This window comes from Brassica napus, chromosome C9 (assembly GCF_020379485.1).
Source record: "Brassica napus cultivar Da-Ae chromosome C9, Da-Ae, whole genome shotgun sequence".
Classification (NCBI taxonomy): domain Eukaryota; kingdom Viridiplantae; phylum Streptophyta; class Magnoliopsida; order Brassicales; family Brassicaceae; genus Brassica; species Brassica napus.
In genome coordinates this window covers 25391161-25415852 of record NC_063452.1, presented here as the reverse complement: position 1 = coordinate 25415852, position 24692 = coordinate 25391161, and the positions used below count along the sequence as shown (strand labels likewise).

Sequence of the window (24692 nt, the reverse complement as noted above, 5' to 3'; positions counted from 1 at the left end):
ATGTATTTCCCATTCGTAATGGTCCAGAGGTAGAGAACATATCAGTAAAGTAAGTAATGGCTTCTTGAGAGATTTCCAAATTACCATCTAAGTCTTCTCCTTGTTGATTTTTAATTGTAGTTATGTTGTTTCGAGATCGTCGATTCTTGGTGGTAGCATGATAAAAGCGTGTATTACGATCTCCTTTTGTATTCCATTGCAATCTGCTTTTCTGGTACCAAAACTCCTCCTCTTGCCTATAAGCGTCCACCAAATCTAGTTGTAAACTTTTTAGATGATCTGAAGATACATTAGGATCAAGATGGCCCACGTCTATTTCCTCTGTAAGCTCGCGGATACGCTTGGCTGCATTTGTTGAATTTAGTCTCTTCCAGTCAGAGATATACTGTCTACAACGTCGAATACGATTGGTAAAAGATGTATTGAGATCATCTCCATAGCCGAGCCAACTTTCTGTAATGATAGGTCTTAATTCCTTATTCTCAAGTAGTCTCTGATCAAAGGTGAAGCATTTACGACCATGATCTGAATGTTTACGTATTTGTATCACAGCAGGTCTGTGATCAGATTCAATCATCTCCAAATAAGTGATCTTAGATTCTGGAAACAGAGCATGCCATTCATCATTAGCAAAACCACGATCCAACCAACATTGTATAAGATTGTCTTTCCTTTTATTGCTCCAAGTCATGTTATTACCGATGAAAGGGAGATCTCTCATATGACAGTGCGATAACATGTTATTAAAATCTACAAAACTCCATGGTTGTCTCAGAACTCCACCAATTTTCTCATCTGGTGATCTGATTTCATTGAAATCACCTAACATTAACCATGGGCCAACTCGACTCGTGGCTATTCTTTCAATCTTTTCCCAGAGAATGTGTCTGAGACTGCGAATTGGATTGCCATAAACACAAGACAAATAGAAAGAGGTTGTTTTATTATTTATCTTACAATCAATCAATCTTCCATCTAATGTGTAGAACGTAACATCAATATTTTTGTTCCAGAATAAAGCTATACCCCCCCCCCCAATACCAACAGGTGATACACACTTTACATAATCAAAGCCTAACTGAGCACCAACATCTCGGATTACATCATCAGGATTTTTCGTTTCAACGAGAAAGAGTATGTCCGGGGAATAAGATTTCTTAATCCCTTTTAGGCGTCGAACTACCAGGGACCCCTTCAGCCCACGGCAGTTCCAAAACGCTGTATTCATTCTTTCTCCGGTGGATTCTGGCCCACCGTGCCTTCTCGATGTTGGTGACCGGATAAAGGGTCCGGGTTTGAAGAGCTTGCTGCAAACATATCGGGTTGCGAGACCCAGCTCCACTTCTCTGTAATCTGCTTGTATCCGCTTCCTCCTAGCTGTGTGTTCTTCATAATCTTCAACGTAGAAAGCCTGGCGAGCAGTGTTACATGAAACTCACGTTGCAGTAGCAGAGGAAGGTTCCTCTGTTTTCCTTTTTTTTGATGCAGATGCTGAACCGGTGTCATGATTGTGTTGCGTCTCTTGCGCATGTGGAAACGTCGGTTCGTCGTGATCCTTCTCGGGGAACCCTGGAGGAGGATCATCATCATCTGCATCGTCATCATCATCTTCAGGACCGTGATGTGGGTTGTTATCTTCCTCTGTTGGACACTCTGAAGCGCTGTGGGTCATTAGTCCACACTGGTTACAGAGACCTCGTAGCTTTTCATATCGAAACCGGAGAGTAACAGTTTGACTACCAAACTGAAATTGACGTTGAAAACACAGAGGAGTTGCAGTAGAAGCGAGTATCCTGATCCGCACATAATCAAGGTTAGATGAGCCCTCATTATTGAAATCAGTTTCAATGAATCGAAACATAACACGACCAATGTGAGAGACCATTCTCCCAGAAATATATTGACATGGGATACCACGAACTTGAACCCAAAATGCAATGTCTTGGAGATCATCCTCTATGTGTTCTGGACTCCAGCGTTGGATAACACACATCCATTCATTAAAAGACCATGAACCTCGCCTTAGGACAGAGAGCATCAAATCTTCAGTTTGGAATATGAATTGAACCCTGTGGTGTTCAATTAAGCGCCCCACGACTTCATCACTAACACCCCAAAGTCTTGGGAATGCAGTCATAAGAGCACGAAGATTCTGACGACGGGGATTAACTGGTTTTGCAACCAAAGAGAATTGATTTTCAGCAGACGCTTCTTCGATGAGATCCAAAGGGAGGTGAACGATACCATCATTAACGCCCAAAGAAATCTCTTGCATTTTCTTGTGACTTTTGTCTGTCATGATCAATAGGAAGATTGGGAATTTTCCTTTGAAACTCTGGTTACAAAGCATAAACAGAGACATGAGACAGACATTATATAGACACGTTTTGACGGTTATAAAGGTTTTCATAACCGTTGAACGGTTATTCATGTCTGGAATAACCGTCGGAACTCGACGACATATACTCTCCGGCGAGGGAAGAATCATCAGAAAGGTGAAAAGGTATGAGATGAAGAATCGCCTTTTGTATCGCCTTTCTAGAGAGAGAGAGAGTATAGCTTAATTCATATGATATCTTCGTTCTTGACGTTCCTTAGTAGTGCTAGTCTTTTTTTTTAGCCCATGTCCATGATCAACAAAAGAAATCACCAGAAAAAAAACTCAATAACATCCAAAACTTTCCATGGGTAACTGAAAAAAATAATAATAAAATATTTAGTATTTCCATGGTCTGATTTTTAAAATCTATTTGTGCACCTTTGTTGTCCCTTTGTCTTCTTATGAATAATCCCTTAAAACAACTTCGAGCTGAATTACACAAAAAGAGAATATGATTATTATTATTTTGACAAAAGAAAGACAATGTGATTTTGAGAAGAAGATAAAATATTCGTAATGCCTATATCTATTAGAGATCAGAGAACACTAACTTAGTAGCCATCTGTCAAAATTAGAGTCTGATCACCTTTGAAGACACGTTACTTCTGTGAGAGATACAATTTAGAGAGGAAAGTAAATTTAATTTAAATATGAGATGAAAGAAAGATTGAAATGAATCGTACTCTTCGTTGATATGAATCATACTCTGCGTTCACACTATATGATATGAATCGTACTCTGCGTTGGATCCAGAAATTCCATATGGCCCCAATTATGAATTAGGATATTGAAATAAAAGAAGGATCATAGGCGTTTAATATTCTCTGTTTTCGATAAGTTTGGAATTTCTCTGCTGTTTGTATACAGAATCAGAGAGATTTTAAAGTAATGAAAAAAAGATCATGGACAAAGAAGAAGGGTTATTGGTCGTGTGACATGTTTAAAAAAAAACTATTATACGGTTCTTGTTTTTTCTCTTGTAACCTTTATTTTGTTTAAATTATTTTTTCCTAAATTTTTTTAAAAACTTTTCCATATGGGATTATCTTATTTGCTAGGCTACTTGCGCTTTGGTATATAAATGATTTATTAAAATCATAAATTTCATATTTTAAGAACTTTACCCCACCCCTCGACTATAAACCCTAAGTCTATATTAGTTAACTCTAGTGGTTAGTGTAAATATGAAAAATGGTACTACGAGGTATCTGTGGCAATTTCCCTTATTTCTTTTGGAATTGGTTTTTGGATCCTAATTTTTCTCTAGGCATGGAACCAGTCTTTGTTAATAAAAACTAGATTTTGACCCGCGCTAAATCGCGGGATAATATTTTGGTAAAAAGTTTATATAATCATATTTTTCTTTATCGAAAATAGGTCTAAGCATAATATCTGTAACCCAAAGTCCGTACCGAACTTAAACCAAAAAACCCGATCCATACCCAATATGAAATGTAAGAAATCCCAGAATTGGTCTTATGGGATGGTACATCATATATCTGAACCCGAAGTGTTATTAGCCGAACCCGAACGGGCAACCCGAAAAAACAAAAAAAACCATAAAAAATCCAAAAAATAAGTATTTACTTGAAACATAAAGATATACTTCAAATATTCAGTTCTATATTTATTATGAAATTATATCAAAAAATAAGTATTTAAATTTTCAATAAGTACCATAAATATCCAATTCTATATAAGTTTATTTCTTATGTTTTGCTTTAAAAATTTGGAATTAACTTCGGATATATCCGAACCGAACTAATATAACCTGAATTGGAACAATCCACCATATTTGATTTAAACTACTCACTATCCGAAATGACCACCATGTAAGCTTTTTATTAACTTTTACATATATTTTTTTTTTGAATGAGCTTTAACATATACATATATATATGTATTTTCCAATCCACCATATTTGATTTAAACTACTCACTATTTACTTAATTGGTTCGGCACAACAAAATTTGTTCACATTCAGGGACAACTATTAGAAGGTCGGCTCACCGGAAACATTCAGCCAAATGACCCAAAAATTTTAACTGAGGGAGATATATATGAATTTTCAGGATTTTCTGTCATACATAATTCACGACATCGAAAACTCACCCAACTGTCGTATTACATTCAGATCGACCAAAAGACACTAACATTGAAAGTTACAGACATCGGTCCAATATTTCCAGTTCACAATTTCTCTCTTCAGAATTACAAAAATCTATTACGCTTAGCCACTACACCCACCTACTTACCAGGTAAGTAAGTCAGCCCAATATCAATTAAACAAACATGGATGTTTATTCTAACTCAAAATCAATGTGCAGATGTCGTCGGGCAGATACTCATAATACAAAAAAGAAATCCGTACCACCCAGAACTCAATACTGATGCCACGATTGGTCTACGGCTGAACAGGTAAGTCTAACACAATAGGTAAAAACGAAATCATAATTCTCTTCATACATACACCTCTATCTCAGGTCGACAATGGTTAAACTCATATTGTGCGACAAGTAAGCAACATATTTTAGCATCCTACAAAGCAAGAAGAATAGGAAATTTAAAGTTGTCATCATCACAAGCATAATTCCTAAACTTTTCTAAGGTAAATAATTTTATTAAACACATCAAAAAATAATACAGATCTTAATTTTTTTTATCAACAGAACAATAATATCCAATATTTTCCAGGCAAACTACTACTCAGTTCATAACCAGCAACAAGTTTCTACTTCAACAAATCAATTGATTACATAAAATATTTCACAGGGCGAATAAGAGATCATGCAAAAGCATGCAGCACAGAGTGACTTTAATTCATGCATCATTCGGATTATTATTCTCTTTCCCACACAAGTTGATACCTAGATTTATTTACATTTTAAACAATTTTATCATTGTTTTTTTTAAATCTCTACTTCTATATAAAATCTAAAACTTAACTTCTGTCTTTCAATCTTTGCTAAGCAATTTAAATATATAGAAAATAAATTAAAAGACATAATCTGCGCGTAGCGCGGACAAAGAATCTAGTTTACTTAAAAGTAGTGTTAATATAAATTGAGTTCGTTATTTAAAAACAATAGATTAGTTATTTCGCTCCTTAATTTTAGGTTTGGGTATACATATATTTAATAATAATTAAATTAGATATAAGTAAAAATAATTGTAAAACTAGTTAAATGTAATTGTCCAACATTTGTAAATAGATAAAAAAAATAGAACCCTAAATTGATAGATTAGATTCTAAAATAAATAGAACTTATAGTATTGTTTTGATTATGTAAATATTTATTTTTTTAAACTTTCAATATCGACACTTTTATATCTTGAAAAAAAGTGAAAGTATCTTACTAACATAATATAGATAAATAAATTGTAAAGATGTTTCGTGATGTTATATTCTTTTATGATATAAATACAGTTTAGTGTATATAAATATTTTTAAACATATTAATCATTATCAGTAAATATAAGATCATTAGTATATATAGTATATCAATAAAGTTTAGAAAATAGCTCTCGATCTTGCATATTCCTAGATACACAAGTGCAGTTTTGTGAATATAAATATCTTTTATACATATATCAATTGTAGTTACTATATTTAATTAGTATACTAATAAACTTCAGCAGATATAGGGTAGTTACTAACAAAAATATTGAAAATAAAAATAGATCTAAAAGTTAAAGGATGTTACATTTATCTTTAGTGAGAAATGAATAGATTCAAAAGTTAATCACAACATTTTTAAATATATAAAAATTAAGATTCTGTTTTAATAGATTAGATGAGACGACGTCAAACATTCTTCATAGTTTCAAATTAGGAACGCAATAATACCAATGCATGCATTTAACTCACTAGCCTAATACCATGTTTCGTGGTATACTCTTTCAATATACGAAATAGAAACGTCATATTAAAATGAAAAAGCCAAAATTATACAATTTTATATTATCTGTAATTTGTTTATCAGCCATTTTTTGTTGTCTAAGTGAGTAACTTGTTTTAGTTTCAACATTAACATTATACTCTTCTCAACTGATCTCTTATATAATATTATAATTGTTTTAATATATGAAAAAAATAGACTGCTGCCTCTTATTCGTTTCTGTCTATTCAATTTTAAAATAATGTTGTCATGATGTGTGTCTTCTTTTTTGGTATAGTTAACCGTCAGTGTACATGTTCTAAAGACATTACCAATTCATTCCATATTTTAAAACAGAACGAAAAATAATATAATCAATAAAAAAATTAAAATTATTATTCCATAAATAGAATAAAAAAAATTTGTTTATTACTCTATTTTAAAATAAAATATGAAATAGAATTTGAAATGCTCTAAACACAATTTGTCCATGCCCATAACCCACTTGTCTGATCGATCTGTCCAAAGCAACATAACAAACAGAAACAAATTGTGTGGTTTAAAATGGACCCATGACGTGTAATCATAACTCCTTTGTCTGTCGAGCTTTCCAGAGAAACAACACAAAAATCATTCCCGATTTTCCGAAAAAATAGAGAAATCGCAAATGTTTTAGTGCAAAATAATGAATAACAAAGAGGCCAAGTCATATAAAACGATGAGGGTGATTGGTAGGTTCATTGATTTTAGTTGGGTTATGAGTCTAACTTATAGATAACTAACTCACAGATATTACCAACCACTGAAAAAAACATATTTTTTATTAGGGCACTATTCGAGGTTAATTCGTCATAAACGGAGTGTTACGATGAATTAACCTCGAAAGACGTTTCGTTGTTAAACGTCCGTCGTAACAGAGGTTTTGTCGTAAAAGACTCGTTACGTTTACGACGAAACAAATTCCTCGTAAAGCGAAAGGAAAAGTTTCATCGTAAAAGACACGTAACGCTTCGTGGTAAAGCCCACGTAATGCATTCGATGTAAAGCACACGTAAACGAATTCGTTGTAAAGCGCACGTAAACGTTTCGATGTAAAACTCTCGTAAAAGTTTCGATGTTAATCACTCGTAAACTTTTGATGTAAACTCCATGTAATGTTTACGAGGAGTTTACATCGATTCTTATTATATTATATATAATAAATTTTAATTAATATTTAATATTCGAAATTTAGAATATTTTAAATTTTAAAACGAAATATGAAAATGAAAAACATATTTTAAAAAAGTATTTAAAAGTCATACAATAATATTTAAATTCATAATACAAATCGAAATATAAAAAAACTACATATTCTCGAAGTAGTCAGTGGGGTTGCTCGGCTGTTGACGGTTTGGATCGGACTCTTCGGGATCCCGTACTGGAACCCAAGAGCGGCTCGTCTCTCACTCAACATTCTCTGCATAGTCGGGTTTCCCACCGCCATCACGTCTAGCAGATCCTCAAGAGAGTCTAAACGAACATGCTGGCTATCCAATCGAGCTTTCCTCTGAGAATTCTCTTCATCCCGTCTCGAAGTGTATGACGAAGTTGTCCTTGCAACTTCGTTAACAGAGCCAATGCCGACTGTCCGTCCCATCTTTTTAGGAGCCACCTATAAAATTAAAACATATATTAATATAGTTAATTATGTTAAAATATTAAAATTAATGTAAACAAAAATTTTAAGTTGTACCTCTTCGAAGATTCTGTCGACCTCTTCGGTGGTCAATGTGACGGGTAATCCATCGGGAGACTGCTGGGTTAGTTGCGTCTCCCGTTCTTCATGGAAGAGTTTCTCAGATGCAGGATCCACAAAAACTCCGTCGGATGTGGCATGAGTCATCTTGAATAGCTCAGACATAGATGGTAAGACTCCCGTCTTCTCTAACTACACAAAAAAAATTAAATATTAAAATTTAAATTAATTGAAAATTTAAAAAATAAATATTAAAAACAAAGCTTACAGCTTCTAGACGGATTCCTGCATGAGGTTTTTGTCCGGTTCTGTGAACCATGGGCAAATGACCATCTTTATCTTTCGTTCTTCGAGAAGCAGAGCACGAATTGGCATTTTTGATCGAAGATGGTAGCTTCCAATAGGCGATGAGGCCATCTCACACATCCGTCGTGAGCTCAGTGGGCTTTCCCTCATACCCGTAGATCTCCCACTTGTCCTTCCAATCGGAGACAGTGTTGCAAAGGCGGGTCTTTGCCTTTACAACGAATTCCCTCTTCACCCTCTCGGTGATTCCCAAAGACCAATGCCACTTTTGCTGAAACACAAACATTTTGAAGAAATTACAATTAATAATAAATATTTAAAAATAAAAAGTAATATTTAAAGTGAAAATTTAATTAAATTTAAAAATATTACCGCAAAACATTTAAACCAAGTGGTCTTAACGTGATCTGGTACCATGCTCTAGTTCGGATATGCCCCGTCGTAGTAACCCTTCATCGTCTCCGAAACGTTCTGGCTAACACGGTTTCCTCCTAGGAGCCATCTAAAAATAAGTAGGTGTTGCTGGTTTCCTCCTAGGAGCCATAAAATTAAAATAAATTTAATCAATTACGACATAATTAAAATATTATTCTGTCACCTAACTAATCACCTAAACTATTATTCCGTCACCTAACTAATCACCTAAACTAATTACCTAACTAACTAACTAAACTAACTAACTAAAAAAAAAAAGAGAGAGAGGGGTACCTTAGAGGGAGAGAGCAAAGGAGTTTGGGAGGAATGAACGAGGCTTGCCTCGTTCTGCGGCGTCTCAATATATAGAGAAAGACATTCGTCGTAAACTCCACGTAATGTTACGACGAAGTTTCCAGGCCCGTCTTTTATCATTTACGACGAAGTTACCAGGCCCGTCTTTTTTCATTTACGACGAAATTACGAGGAATCGATTTAACCATTTACAACGAAGTTACCAAGCCCGTCTTTTTTCATTTACGACGAAGTTACCAGCCCCGTGTTATTTTTACAAGGACTTTACTAAGCTTAACCCTAAACCCCGAGAATGAAATCCCTAAACCCCAAAGTCACATATCATCTAACATCATCATCTTACTTTTTCTCCAACTTAAGTCATTCGCCTAAGTCATTAGCGAATGGGCCGGATGGATACCTGATGGGCCGGACGGTTTGGGCCTGATATGGGTCGATCACCACTTGGTTTATAACACTCCCTCTTGATCGACACATCCGGTTCAGGGCTTGTAACATGCTTAGTGTTGCCTCATTAAAACCTTTCCAGGAAAACCCAGTGGGACAAAACCATGGATAAGGAAAAAGAGTACAACACATGAACTCCCCCTGACTTGTATCCCCGTGTATGTTCTTCAAGTTGGCGCATGGACAATTTGATAGTTTAGCTTCATTGGCGCCAAGTCTTGAACTGGTCCTTTAATTGGCACGTCCCAAACTGATAGATAAATTTCATGGACGTGTGGTTAGTATGGACATGGTGAAGAAGTCGGCTGACATATCATATGACTAAACTTGTAGTCCTTTGAGCTTCTTGAACGTTGATGTAGGGATAGCTCTTGCCGAATTGTAACTTGAGTTATATTGTAACTCTCATATCTTCTGGAACTTCATTAAGACATGGTCAAGACGTGCATCTTTGCAGCTGACCACTCTATGTCCTGGTCGGACGGATGGCACTCGACCAGTACTCGGATGGACCTCTAATTTGCGATCAAAATTTACTCGCAAGTCCTCTCATGTCCCATGGATCCTTTAGTCACATGGCTTTGCCATACCGTGGACACTTTAATATATATTGACTCATCGACCCAAACACATACGAATCACTTGGCTTCTCACGGACATGCCTTCGTCCATTCGGACATACATCACCTGTATGTGCTAATGGCTTATCCATTATAGCCGATCTTTCTTCATTGGTCGATCCATGTTGAGTTATAGACCTCGTCTATACTCGTCCATACCCTATGAGTGTCTAAGGCCATATCATTAATAATCATTGCTGCAATGAGTTTTATAATCTCATCAAACTATGGATCTGCAGTCAAATACACTCAAGGACCTTTATACATGGTTATCGATCTTTCTTGCCTTCAGCAATGCCATATCCATTTGACCTCGACCAGACATACTTCTGGTCACTCCCTTGGACCATTATGGTTTCCTTTTATCCACTGATATAAACATAATGGCTTGTGCTTACATTGCAGTTCCATACTATAATCTTATTACTTGAAAAACATCGCAGTCCACACTTTCTTTGATGGCATCTCATGACCTACTTGCAGTGCTGATTTATTATAAACACAAGGGATTTTTTTTATAAGAATATATGGACTGATTTGGATTGTTCTTTATCGAACTCCTTCACTAAGTTTTACTTAGTCTTATCATATTCAATGCAGCTGCTTTTGCTTCAGTCCATGAACAACTTAGGAACAATGCTGTTCTTTGAGAACTTCTTTTCTCATCTTTCTGGTACCTTTATTTTCTTTATCCAGTGATCAATATACTGCTTACTACATCATTATTTCTTTTGTTTCCAGACTTCATCAATTTCGAGTTTGTGTAGTAGCATCCACCACATAGGAGCATATTTCCTTATAATATGTTTCTTTGGTCTCTATGAGTATCCTTGTGTAACAAGCCATTCTTTGAATGCTGTAAGTAGTAATGTGAACGACCTCTTGACTACTTGGTCACGTTCCACATCTCACGATTTTCTTTCCCTCACAAGACCCATTTATCCACTGGTCTATATCACCAGATGGCATTTCTATATATTTGGCCAATACGCCCATCTCTTCTTTAAACTCTTTAAACCTCACGTTTCTTTTAATCTGATTTTTATTCTTTATGAGTACTCTTACGTGGGTTCATGATCCTCGCTTTATATCTTTAAACTCAAGGGCTACTTTCTTTTATGAGCTCTCTTATATGTAAATACATCATTGGTGTTAACACTCTTATGTAGTTCCATAGTGTTCCAGACATGATCTAATAGATTTGAGATCTTATTATCAAGGACCTTTACTACCTTGCAGTTTGGCGTCCCAAACTACATGGTTTGGTACCTTAGATGTTTAGCTGGCCAGCCTTATCTCTCTATCTGGACTGGTTTCCTTTGAACTCGAATTTGTATCATTCTATGCACCTTTCATTTCTTTCCGAGGTTTCTTATCTTCTGGAACTTATTGGTCTATCTTGTGTAGACATTGTAGCAACTTGATTGTGTCTCTTAGGACATCAAATTCGTGGTGCTAAGCCGGTATGACTTAGTCATTCTTTTCTTTTCGGGTCAATGTGTCTGGCATCTAGTTCTGCTAGCTTTTGTATCATTTGATCACATTCTTTGGACGTCTTAAATCATATTTTCTAGTCCGAGGATCTTGCCAAGACAATGATGGTAAGTACCATTATATTTCTCTTATTCTCTTTTACCAGCTTATTTCTTTCTCCTCCTGATGTTGGATAGTCGGATTCATCAGTCATGCGATCCGTGTACCTGGCCATAATTTGATCACCCATATTTGGCACAAGGTCTCTTAAAAACGTGGGAGAAAGACATGTTCCTATCCAACATATATTCTCAATCTTTTTCTCATCCTCTTCTGAGGTTCCATCCTAGACGGCACATATGTATGTGGTGGTTTATTCAAAATCTCTTAGGATGGTATATGTCTGGTTTATGACCCGTATTCATTCTGAGATGAGATTATCTATGCTCACTTATATGGTCTGATGCATATTAACCTTACACATGTAAATCCTTGTGTCCCCAAGCATTAGGTAATGGCCTTTGTAGTATAAAGAATTCGGCCAAGTCTTACTATGGTCATAGACCATGTCACACGGATTTGTAGTATGTTCATGGATCACAGTTTGTCCTCACTCCCCCTCATGGACATATTATAATCACGTGGTACTTGAGACAATAGAGCCTAATGAGTTTCCCTTGTGTACATGTTACACAACGTGAGATTTTATGGGATAACTCTTTGTGTCTTTTGCAATATGTGCATCAATTTTTAAAGACCTAGATGGCTAATCCAGTCATGCCATAAAGTGTATAAAATTCCGTGGGTATACAGGTTACCATGGCTTTTGCCTTTATCATACTGATCCTTGGCATAGTCTAGATCAGTAGAGTATTTAGGTATAGTCTTGACCACTTTCTTATAAGACCTTAGGCGATTTTCTTATAATCTGAAAGAAAATTTTGTTTCCTTTGCCCATTGGTTCAATGTGGAAACCATTCATGCTCAAGTCTATATAACTCAATGGGTCTTTTATTGGGTGAATAAATGTGTGCCCCTTTAATGTCGTGGTCTATAATAGACTGACTATCTTTTTATTAAGTTTTCATTGTCATTTATCAATCAAGAAATCATCAAGCAAATCAAACATGATAACTAAAAACAACTCTTATTATTGCTATAAAATTGTAAATGCCAAGCAAATCAAAGCAAAACATAAAACATAAAATCAGAATGTCGAAATCTCGTTTCTTTAGTCAATGTATAAGCCGGCCTCACAATCCATATATTTCCACACGGCTTCCTTGGATTCCTCCTTATCATTTTTAGCCTCATTGGCTTCAGGAGGTCTCATCTCACTATTTCGTTGCTCAATGTATCTTTTCTGAAGTTTTTCAAATCTGCTAATGGTATCTATAACTTTCTGCTCTCTTTGCTTAGTTGCCAATAGGCATGACAATAGGTCATAATAGGTGGTGAAACCCTTAGCCTTATGTGATAACAACAGATCCTTTGGATGGAATGTGGAATAGGTTTTATATAATAAATCCTCATTTGTTACCACTTCACCACATAGTTCAAGACTATAGGCGATTTTCATCAGAGCAGAATTATATTCGTCCACGGATTCAAAAAACTGAAACCTGAGAATCTTCCATTCATTCATGGCTTTTCGCCATAATGCCATTGAGTATCTGGAATTTAGTTTTGTCCAAAGGTCACAAGGATCCTCAATATTTAAGTATTGATCTCTCAGATCCTCAGTGAGATGATAGCGCATAATTGTTATGGCTCTATGCTTTTCACTTTCAATTGCATTATTGCCATCAATGATACCTTTCCCGAGTCCTCTAGACTTCAGGGCAATTGAAGTGTTCATTACCCATTCTAGATAATTATCTCCAGAGAGATTTAGGGCAGCATAATCCGAAGGCTCAAATTTTGACATCTGAAACATATTATTAATCAGTTCAAGATGCAACTGAGTCAATAAAATCAATACATACGGTTTCACAAGTCTCTCGACCAAACAATTAACTACTCGACCATGGTGCGAGAAAAACAAGTATGCGAGGTCTATATGATGCTTTAGGCCACACGGCCTTATAAAATTGTGATGCAACAACCCTAGAGGTCGGATTTTATATCTGAATGCAATCAAAGCATCAATCATAACAACAATCATATTCAGGCCGATTTATAATCAATGTGAGACCAGGTCAATAATTCTTATGTTTTACTTTTCTTAAAACATTTAGTATGATCAAGCAATCAGAATAATAATGCAAGTATCATCAGATCATATTAGGGTTTCAAGGCCCATTTTTCGGTTTGATTTTATCAATATCAAGCTTTACAAAAGAATTAAATCAGATCAATCAATCAATTTTAGCAATTTTCTAGCAATCCTAACAGTAAAAGGAAATTTTCCAGCAAGTAGAAAAGAAAATTTCAGGAAAAATGAAATTTTCTACTTTTAGCAAAAAGGAAATTCACAATTCTGGACATATTATGGTTTTAATCAAAACTAGCAATTTTCCTAATCAGTTCATTCGATATTCAAACAATTAATCACAATATGGAAACTTGTTTATCAATCGATTTATGCAAAAAGAAAAATTAGGGTTTTCAGCAATTTAACAATTTTAAGATCAAATTCGATTCTAAACAGTTTTATTTACTCAAACAATCATCAAAGATAATTCAAGGTTTTAATCTAGCAGCCTAAACCTCAGATACATCAAAATCAATCAATCAAAACAGTCGGATCAATTTAGGTTTTTGATATTTCAGATTTTCAAAACATCATAAAGGAAACGGATCATATAATTTAGATTTAGGGTTTCAATGCCCTTACTGATCAATCAATGTTCTAGCAACCCTAACAGCCATTGATCTATCAACTTAACATGAAAACAATCTAACCAAAACTTAGTTCCATATGTTAGGGTTTCTATTATCCTAGATTAGGGTTCTTCAAATTTTAATGGTTCAGATCTTTATCAATCAACCAAATTCAGTGTAGGTTCTTTTAAGTTTCGAGTTTTACCTTTAGAAACTTATGGAGTGTAGATTTGGACCACCAAAGAGAGAAGGAGGCCGCGAGCTGATCGTTCTTCGAGTCGGGTCGCGGACGGGCTGCTTGGTTGGTTGGATCACGAACAGGGAAGAAGGAGAACGTCTGGTTCACTTGATCACGTCTAGAAAGAGCTAACTTCAAGAGAGAGAGAGCTCGGATTTGGGTTAGGAAAACGATTAGGGTTCCAAAGCAAATCGGCGATGCATACTGTAGCAGAGCGTGACGGCGCGTCAGTGATCGGATCGACAAGCGGTTTGTAGCGTCTGATTCGTCTCGGCGAGAGCTTCAATTTGATATATTGCTCGTCGTTTGGGTCCTCACGGTTTGGGAGAACGATCTCTTTGAAGTTCCGCCAGAATTAGGGTTTTGTGATATTCAGCTGAGTTTAAGGAATTTCGTGGGGGCTTAGGGTAAGAGGCTATCGTGTTGATAACTTGTTATAAAAGAGATGCTGTGTAAGCTTATTATTACTCATGACCAGAGGTCTATATTTATACAAGTATTAGACCGTCTTATTTAGACCGTCATAAGAGAAAATGAAATCATATTCCTAATAGGAATAGAAAATAGTGCTTATCCTAAATACATATGGAAAAGGATAAACATCAAGTATAGATAAATGTAAACTCTCATTCGCCTAAGTCATTAGCGAATGGGCCGGATGGATATCTGATGGGCCGGACGGTTTGGACCTGATATGGGTCGATCACCACTTGGTTTATAACAGAAAGGAGTTGAAAAACCCATTTTAGACAAAATACTTGATGTTTTGGATGTATGCACAAAAATTAAGGTATACACACTCGTTCATAAAAAGTAACATTAAAAATATAAACAGAAATTAATTCAGTCAATCCTTGAAAAAAAAATATAAAACATCATCTATTTTGAAACATCAAAAACTTTCTATAACATCGTATATTTTGGAACTGAGGGAGTAAATTTTTAGATCCATCTTTTCCATTGCAACATCCAAACATATCCAGTACTTGCTTCTGCTCCACAAGTTAATAATCTCATCTTTTTCCTTAGATATGATTCTCCTTAGCTCTTCAAGTAAGGTTGTGGCTATTTTTTTAGGACCAAAAGATTTATCGTAAGTATATAAAGACACACAACTTCAATGAGATAGACTTAAGGAAAAACATCTCATAGTTTCTAACAGTTTCTAGATTTATATATACTCTAGACAATGGCATCATCGTCTGTTCCTGTTTACTTGGGAGATGAAATTCTGACACAAGAAACAAGAGATCTACTTTCTTCTCTTCCAAGCGAGAAAGGTTGGTTGGTCAGTCAAATGTATCAATACGAAGGAAGTTGGCACACAAAAGCTATGTTACAAGGAATCGTGAACTGCCAGAAACACTTTGAAGCCAATGATTCCGACATCATCCTCGCCACTATTCCTAAATCAGGTACGACTTGGTTAAAAGCTCTTCTCTTCGCTCTCATTCACCGAAACAAGTTTCCTGTTTGTGGTAACCATCCTCTTCTAGCTACCAATCCGCACCCCCTTGTGCCCTACTTGGAAGGAGATTACTGCGTTTCTCCAGACGTTAATTTCTTCAAGTTGCCTTCTCCAAGACTCATGCAAACGCACTTATCGCATCATTCTCTGCCGGTTTCCATTAAGAGCTCGTCTTGTAAGATTGTATATTGTTGTAGAAACCCTAAGGACGTGTTTGTTTCCTTGTGGCATTTTGGAAAGAAACTTGCCCCTGAAGAAACCACAGATTATCCGATTGAAAAAGCGGTTGAAGCGTTTTGTAATGGGAAGTTTATTGGTGGACCTTTTTGGGATCATGTGTTGGAGTATTGGTATGCGAGCCTCGAGTATCCAAACAAGGTCTTTTTTGTTACATATGAGGGGCTCAAGAAGCATACCGGAGATATGGTCAAGAGAATGGCAGAGTTCTTGGGATGTGGTTTTACTGAAGAGGAAGAAGTGAGTACGATTGTGAAGCTGTGTAGTTTTGAGAGTTTGAGTAAATTGGAAGTTAATAGACAAGGGAAACTACCAAATGGAATAGAGACTAATGCTTTCTTTAGAAAGGGAGAGATTGGAGGATGGAGAGATACTTTGAGTGAGTCCTTGGCAGATGTAATAGATAGAACCACTGAAGAGAAGTTTGGAGGTTCTGGTCTCAATTTTTTTTGTTGAATCAATCTTTGAGACTTGTTATTGTTTCTGATTTTACTTTAATGATATTTCTTCATTCATGTGACTTTGTTGCTGTTGTTTTCTTTTTTTTTCTTGTGACTGTGCTGTTGTTGTTGTTTTCTTTTTTATAAGAGAAGTTTGAGTTGTTGTTGTTCTTCTAATACGAGTAAAATGGATTATGTTTGTGTTTTCTTATTTTCACCACTATTAAAATGTCAAATGATAGTCAGTAGCTTCAATACTGATGATTACTATCATAAAATAGCAGAATCGTATTTTAATCTTTCAAAACAATAAAATTACATTTTCGCAAATTTGTAAAATCACATTTTATCACAAAATTACATTTAATTAGGAGGTGAGATGAATCCACCGAATAGCGTCCACACGAACAATTCATTTGAGGCGTGTCCACCAAATGTTTTCCACATGGACAACTGAAAAAATTATGTTGTGGATAATGAGATATGATGTTATAGACATTTTATTGAGGCAAATAAAATCGTACTGTTCAAAACTGAATAGGCTTGCTAACAAGGATAGACTTTTTTCTGATTGGAAAACTTGATAGATTTAGGAAAGCATTGTGAGCCCAATGTGCGGAGTTCACAGCTGGTTTAAAACTTTGTATTTGAAATAGAATTATACTATAACTGAATCTTGTTGTATATTGCGTTGGGTTAAATTAACGGCGATGAGTTTCCAAGGTAACTCTTCTCTTTGTAAGGGTGTACAGTGTAGTAGCACACAAATATTATGAAATTCAGTACATCAACTCGTATAATAGCATTTAATCCTTTGTTGTCTAAATGTTATTCTAACCATATATAACTTTTTCTAATGTAGGCACATTAATAACAATAGGAAGGAAAAAGGTAAATAAGAACCGTTCGTCATGTAATTAACGTTAGAATGAATGCGAAAGATAAATAAGGAAAGAACAATGTTTTACAATGGAACCCACTCCAGCAGAAGAACTTGACTTATTCATTCTCACCAACGATATAAACAAAACGTTTCCCAATTAAGCAGAATGACATTATTATATTGTAATTACGTTTGTTCATGACAATATGTCCTTCGGTTCAAAATAATGTCATATTGCTCTATACAAGCATAGTCTCAATAATTAAACTCAAGCTTATTACCACACCTTCTGTTCAAAACGATATGTCATATTGCTCTATACAAACATATTCTTCACAACTAAACTTAAGCTTCCTATCACACCTATTGGCACCGGTTCTCCTAAGGAATTGGATCCAAGATGTCTCCAAGTCTTATTCCATTGTACTTGGAGACATTTTGACATTAACATTTCCAAGTCTTATTCATCAAGATAAACTAATGAATTTACACGTACCAAAGACACTTACTCCATTATACAAGCATGTTATGACGAACAATACTCACGAACTCTACCATTGAATTTCCACACTTGTGCACATCTCATGTTATTGTTTAAAATTTTTGAAACAAAAATCAAAAGTAACTCATACAATAGAGAAGCCGTTCAACTCAAACAACATATATTTGAAATTATGATTTGTTATATTACATTCTATGATTCGGTTATCGTTCCATATCTTATCTGTATGTTTATCCTTCACGTGACCTTGAGTTATATTTTATGTGCAGAGTGAATCTCTCCTCAGTTAATTATGCCATTATTTTCGAATATGTGTTAAGAAAGCAAATATAAAATTTTGTTAATGTGAAACTTTGTATGCACGGACAATCAAAATATAAAAACTGATAACTTACAATTTAGGTAAGATATGATTGACCGCATCAATCTAAATTAAATCTCTTGCTAAAAGCCGGTGATTTTAATGTCGTGCTTTGATTATTCAATATTCTAATTTTTATCACATTGACTATATATATATATACGTATTAATTCTATAAGTGCGTCACTATATATGTCTTCTTATAATACAAAACCTTATATGTTATGAACCAGATCGTGGATGGCTCATAACCAAGAGATTATGATTTGTAATCTTTCCATTTATCTATGACGGTGTAATCTCCTATATAAGGAACCTCTATGTTATGAATAAAGATAGACTTTTCCATTACTTTTATAACACGTATCAGCACGAAACTCTAAATCTCTAAGATAATACCCAAATCGTAAAATCCTAAAACCTAACCCTAGCCGGCGATCCGACGAACCCTAAACCCCGATCACGTCTCTTGTTCGCGCATCTGTTCCAGCTCACGTCCCCGATCAGCTTCAGCCCAAGGCGTTCATTATCCTAACTCAGACGTTCGCGACCCGAGAGCAGCTCCAGCACGCGACCTCTTCCTCGTTCGCGACAGTATCAGACAGCTCGCGTCCGACGATCAAGGCGTTCCCGATCAAGCAACAAAGGACGTCCGCGACCCGATAGAAGAGACTCGATCCATTCCAGCTCGTTCGTGTCCAGCTCGTGGCTCAACTCCTTTCGTGGTCCGATTCAACAATCATCTAAGGTTAAAAGGTAATTCAAAACCTAAGAACTCATAATCGAACATGGATTGATTGATAAAGAATGAAACCCTAAAACCCTAATCTTTATGAATCAAAACCATAGGGTAATAGATCAAAAATCCTAATTGAGTGAATCGAAGCTCTAAAAGTTCGATACCCCAAACCCTAAATCATGTTCCTACATGATTAAAACCCCAAATCGGTTTTTACAAGTTAAAATCCGATAAACCCTAACCCTATATCTATAAACCCTAAATAATATAAGTATCAAAGTTAATTATACTATAATTATCAAATCACATATTAAAACCCTGATCGAATATTATGAAATCAAAACTGTTTTCGGTTTTGATCATTGAGGTTTTAAATCTGATTGAATCTGATGCTATGTTACTAGAATTTTTTGACCGTTAAATTGATAGATTTATTTTCTCATCATGTTTGGTTAATTGTTCATCTGATTTAAAATTGTTTAAACCGACCAGCCTGTTAAAACATTGATTGAATCCGATAGGTTGCTAGCTTGCTTTGCTTATATAATCCGATAGGTTGATAGATTGATTAAGGTTTACTTGTTTAAAATCTGAATGATCTGATTGCATGATTCATGAGGTTTAATATCATCTGCTAGGATTGTTAGTTTTGTAATCTGATCTGTTTTAAATAGAAACCCTAAATAATCAGTATAATAGGTTATATTGATCTGATTTGGATGTCTTAGAGAATTGAGAATATGTATGCTAGGTTGATAGATTCATGATAAAATCTAATGTCTTGAAGTTTAAGATTGTATGCTAAGTTCGATTAAATTGATTGATCTAATTATATATTTTTGAGGTTTGATAAATTCGGATACTAAATAAATTATTTACACATGGTTTATGCTAAATACCAATCAGCATTGAAACTGATTCATTGAAATTCATGCTTGAAATCTATATTCTAGTATTGCTAAAATCAGCCTTGAAACAGATTCATTGAAATTCATGCTTGAAATCTATATTCTAATATTGCTAAAATCAGCCTTGAAACTGATTGAATGATTAATAAATATGTTTACTAGTCTTGCAAAAATCCATTGATTGTTAAACCCTAATTGCATGATTAATTGAATCCGTTTTTGCTAGCCTTGATAAACCATAATATTATGAACACATAGAAATAGTATTGCTGAGACTTGCTAGAAATTGACTGAATGATTAAATGCATTTAAGATTGATAGTCTCATTGTCCTCACAAGATTAAAATCTGAATTGATTGTTTTTAAAAGTAAGGCCGCATGAAAATTATACCTAAATATTGAGTGATATATGATTTGATATGTCGAAAATCAACCTGGATTTTGCTGCCCTAAATCTCTCTGGAGATAATTATTTACGGTGGGTATTGGATACAAAGTCAAAAAGACTTGGTGAATGTATCATAGAAGGCAATAAAATCAATGAGAAAGATTGATACAGGACAATATTAATTATTAGTCATCATCTTATTAAAAGTCTCAAAGATCAGTATCTGACTATAGAGAATCCTCTAGACCTTTGGACAGAGTTAAAAATCGAGATATGATCACCAAAGAACGATTACCAAAGGCCCTATTTGATTAAAGGAATCTCAGAATCTAGTACTATAAGTCCATGGATGAGTCTATTGCTAGATGGACAAAATAATGGATTACTGATGAGAAACAGTGAATTGAGACCTCCTGGATTAACCCCATTACCTGATACCAATAAGACTGCAGAAAAAAAAAAAAAGTAACCACGTCCATAATGATAGACCACACGATCATGGCCGTGGTGGGTGGAAAGACGTGGCCATGGCCACTATAACACATTTGGCCGTGGGAATCACTATGACAGAAGCCGTGGGTATCAACCCAATTTGAGCCATGGTCAAGACAGTGGCCATGGTATATCCTTTAAACCACAAAGCTCGACCAAATCAATGTGCCATAGATGTGGAATGGGGAACCATTGGGCTAAGATATGAAAGACTCCCAAACATTTTTGTGACCTCTATCAAAGAGAGTCTGAAAGGGAAGAATCATGAAACCCACTTGGTCTATAAAGATGGTAAAAATAATTTCGAACATGATCAAGATGATCTTATGGAATATGAGACTTATGATTGCCTAAACGAATCAAGTTGATAATCTGATTTGGACATCAAACTTTTGTGATTGCTTTGCTTGTATGTTTTCTCTGATTTTTATCTCTTTGAATTTATTTCTATTACATTGTCTGCTTAGATTAAATGAATGAATGATTTTTCTATATGAGTACATTGAAAATGCCAATATAAGTACTAAAGCAGGTATCGCCAGTCTGAAAGAAGACTATGGCTAGGCTAATATATTATTGCCTAAGGGTATGCATCTAGAAATCAGTGATGCCTTATATTCACTCAGCTCTAAGAGCAAGAGCAGCCTATTGAGTTTTAAAGATATAAGAATGAATGGTTTCCATATTGAAACAATGGGCCAAGGAAACAAAGAGTTCCTTCAGATATATAGATATATGTATAAAATCGTCCCAAGCCATAATAAGTCCTAAAGACTATACATGCATTCTCTACTGACCTAGACTATGCATAGATCAGTATGATAGAGACTAATAGCCTGCGAAAATATACACATTATGGCACGATCGGATTGGCCATCCTGGTCCAAACATGATGCGAAAATTGATATTCAAAAGGCACACATTAAAAGATAAAAAGAATTATCCCAAAGAATCTCACGTGTGTAGCATATACACAAAGGAAAATCATTAGGCCATCACCAGTAAATCGGCTACGAGCTCATTTTTCATAAATAAAGACTATATGTCTAGATAATACTGGTGAATACATGTCCCAAGTGTTTAAATGATTATGGTATGTCCATGGGGGTAAGTGTGGACAATTCTGTGATACATGTCCATACCAAGAACGGCTTGGCCGAAATTTTTTAAAACGCAAATAGCTGATTGATAAACCATAACTTATGAGGTCAAAACTCAAATTCACAGCTTGGGCTACACAAAATTTACATGCACCTAAGTTAATACGCATGAGGCCATTTAGTGAACATAGATATCCCCTATCACAATTATTAACGGATCAAGAGGTAGACATACCCCATCATAAGACATTTGAATGTGTTATCTATGTACTAATTGCTCCACCACAGAGAACTAAGATGTGACCTCAAAAAGAGGATGGGGATATATGTTGGATATGATTCTCCCACAATAATAAAATACTTTGAACCAACTATGGGTGATTATATTTGAGGCCAGGTACACGGATTATTTTGAGGCCAGGAGGGAAAAAAAATAATAAAGTTGGTAAAAGAATAGTAAAAGACATAGAATGAAATCAACCATCAATGTCTTGGCAAGATCCTCGAACTAAAGAATGTGAAATAGACGTCCAAAAATTATACATTTACAAAGCTAGCTAATCAAATGCCATACATTTGCTGACCCGAAAAAGAATGACTAAGTCATATATAAACCAGCTTGTAAAGCACCAACGGATTTGATGTCCAAGAAGAGACACAGTCAAGTTGCTACAGAGTCTAGACAACGTATGAAACGTGGTAGACCAAATAGGTTCCAAAAGATAAGAATCCTCGGAAACAAAAGAAAGGTGCAGAGATTGATAATTAAAATCCAAATCCGAGGTTACTAAGGAAACCATCCCAGACATAGGGATAAGGCCGGCCGGCTCTAAGGTACAGGTACCAAACAATGTAGCTTGAGACGCCAAGCTGCAAAGTATTAAAGGTCCCGATAATAATGAATCTCAATCGATTATATCAGGTCTGGAACATAATGGAACCAATAAGAAATGTCAACATAAGATGATTTATTTGCATACAAGGTAGCACTTGAATTTATGAATATAAGCAAGGATCATGAACCCACGTCAATATAAGAGCGCCCACTCGTAGAACAGATTGGATTGAATGGAAACGTGGGGTTAAATAGTTTAAGGAAGAAAGACATATTTGGCCATATGATTAAGACACCATATGATGTTAAAACCAGTGGATATAAATGGGTCTTGTGAGGAATAGAAATCGTGAGATATAAAACTGATGTTGCACGAGGATTCTCACAAAGACCAGTAATAGATTATGAGGAGACATACTCCCATGTTGTGGATGCAACTACTTCTAGATTTCTCATAAGTCTGGCTATATAAGAGAGAAAATTAAACTTGCAGTAAATTGATGTAGTGACTGCATATTTATATGGTCTACTGGATAATAAAAGTACTAGAGGGTATTGAGGTGAAAGTACAGCAAGTTCTCGAGAACAATATTGATAATCATCAAAGTATATGATCTGAATATCATAGGAACCTCTGGATACAATTTCCCAAACAGTTGAATATCTCAAAAAAGAGTTTGAGATGAAAGATCTTGGAAAACAAAGTTTTGTTTGGGATTACAGCTTGAGTACATTAACAATGAAATCCTTGTGCATAAAATAGTATATACAGAAAAGGGTACTCAAGAGATTTAATATGGACCAGTCTCACCCATTATCTAGTACATGGGCGTGAGATCACTTGTTTTGGACACTGGTCCATTCACTCCAAAGGTGGACGATAAAGAAGTCTATTTAGTCCTGAGATGGACGATGCAGAAGTCTTGTTTTAGACATTGATCTGATTGGTCCATAAGAAGGAAGATGAAGAAGCCTTTAATTTTGGTTTATTTTATACTAACCAGCACAAAATGGGTTATTTGGTTTTGTTGATTTGTTTTCAGACATGTTATGTTTTACTCATGGTGGTACACGCATATCACAGCAACATCATCCAAGATTTCGTGTGTTTATTTGAGGTTGATGACTCAATATGTTCGATCAGATTGTGGCATGGCCGATGGTAAAGAAGAACCAACTATCATGTTCGAGGACGAAGCATATTCTGCCCAAGATCTTCATCACTCATGGATTGCAGAAAATTGGATAGGTCCAAGGGACCTTCAGTGATGTCCAAATCATGGGGAGTAATGTGTGTTGTACTTTTTTTCCTTCACCATGGTTTTGTCCCAATTGGGTTTTCCTAGTAAGGTTTTAATGAGACAACATTAAAGCACATTACAAGCTCTAAATGGTTATGGCATCTAAGGGGGAGTGTTATGAACCAGATTGTGGATGGTTCATAACCAAGAGATTATGAGTTGTAATCTTTTCATTTATCTATGACGGTGTAATCTGCTATATAAAGAATCTCTATGTTATGAATAAAGATAGATTTTTCCATTAATTTTATAACATTATAAAGATAAATCTATTTTTTATGTAAGATTCCAAGCACCGCATATAGAAGTGAGTTACCAAGGTTTGAACAAACATTTCAGCTTCTTATCCAAATTTTTTTTTGCAGTTTCATTATAGAATTTGTGTGTTGTATTTTTTTATATGATA

The 24692-nt window shown here is 35.3% G+C and overlaps 2 protein-coding genes across 2 annotated transcripts; one reads left to right on the top strand and one right to left on the bottom strand.

Annotated features, from left to right (window-relative positions):
* Window positions 1–1368: 1368 nt before the first annotated feature.
* On the bottom strand, window positions 1369–8067 carry LOC125592910. The gene is made up of 2 exons (XM_048768574.1): window positions 2932–8067; window positions 1369–2809 (listed from the first exon to the last, which is right to left on the bottom strand). Exon 2 carries the CDS (start codon window positions 2486–2488, stop codon window positions 1436–1438), a length of 1053 nt encoding a protein of 350 aa, XP_048624531.1. The 5' UTR covers window positions 2489–2809; window positions 2932–8067; the 3' UTR covers window positions 1369–1435.
* Window positions 8068–15587: 7520 nt separating this feature from the next.
* LOC106375618 (cytosolic sulfotransferase 12) lies at window positions 15588–16947 on the top strand. Its single transcript, XM_048768575.1, has one exon. The coding sequence runs from the start codon at window positions 15822–15824 to the stop codon at window positions 16791–16793; it is 972 nt and encodes a 323-aa protein (XP_048624532.1). The 5' UTR covers window positions 15588–15821; the 3' UTR covers window positions 16794–16947.
* The last annotated feature ends 7745 nt before the right edge of the window (window positions 16948–24692 follow it).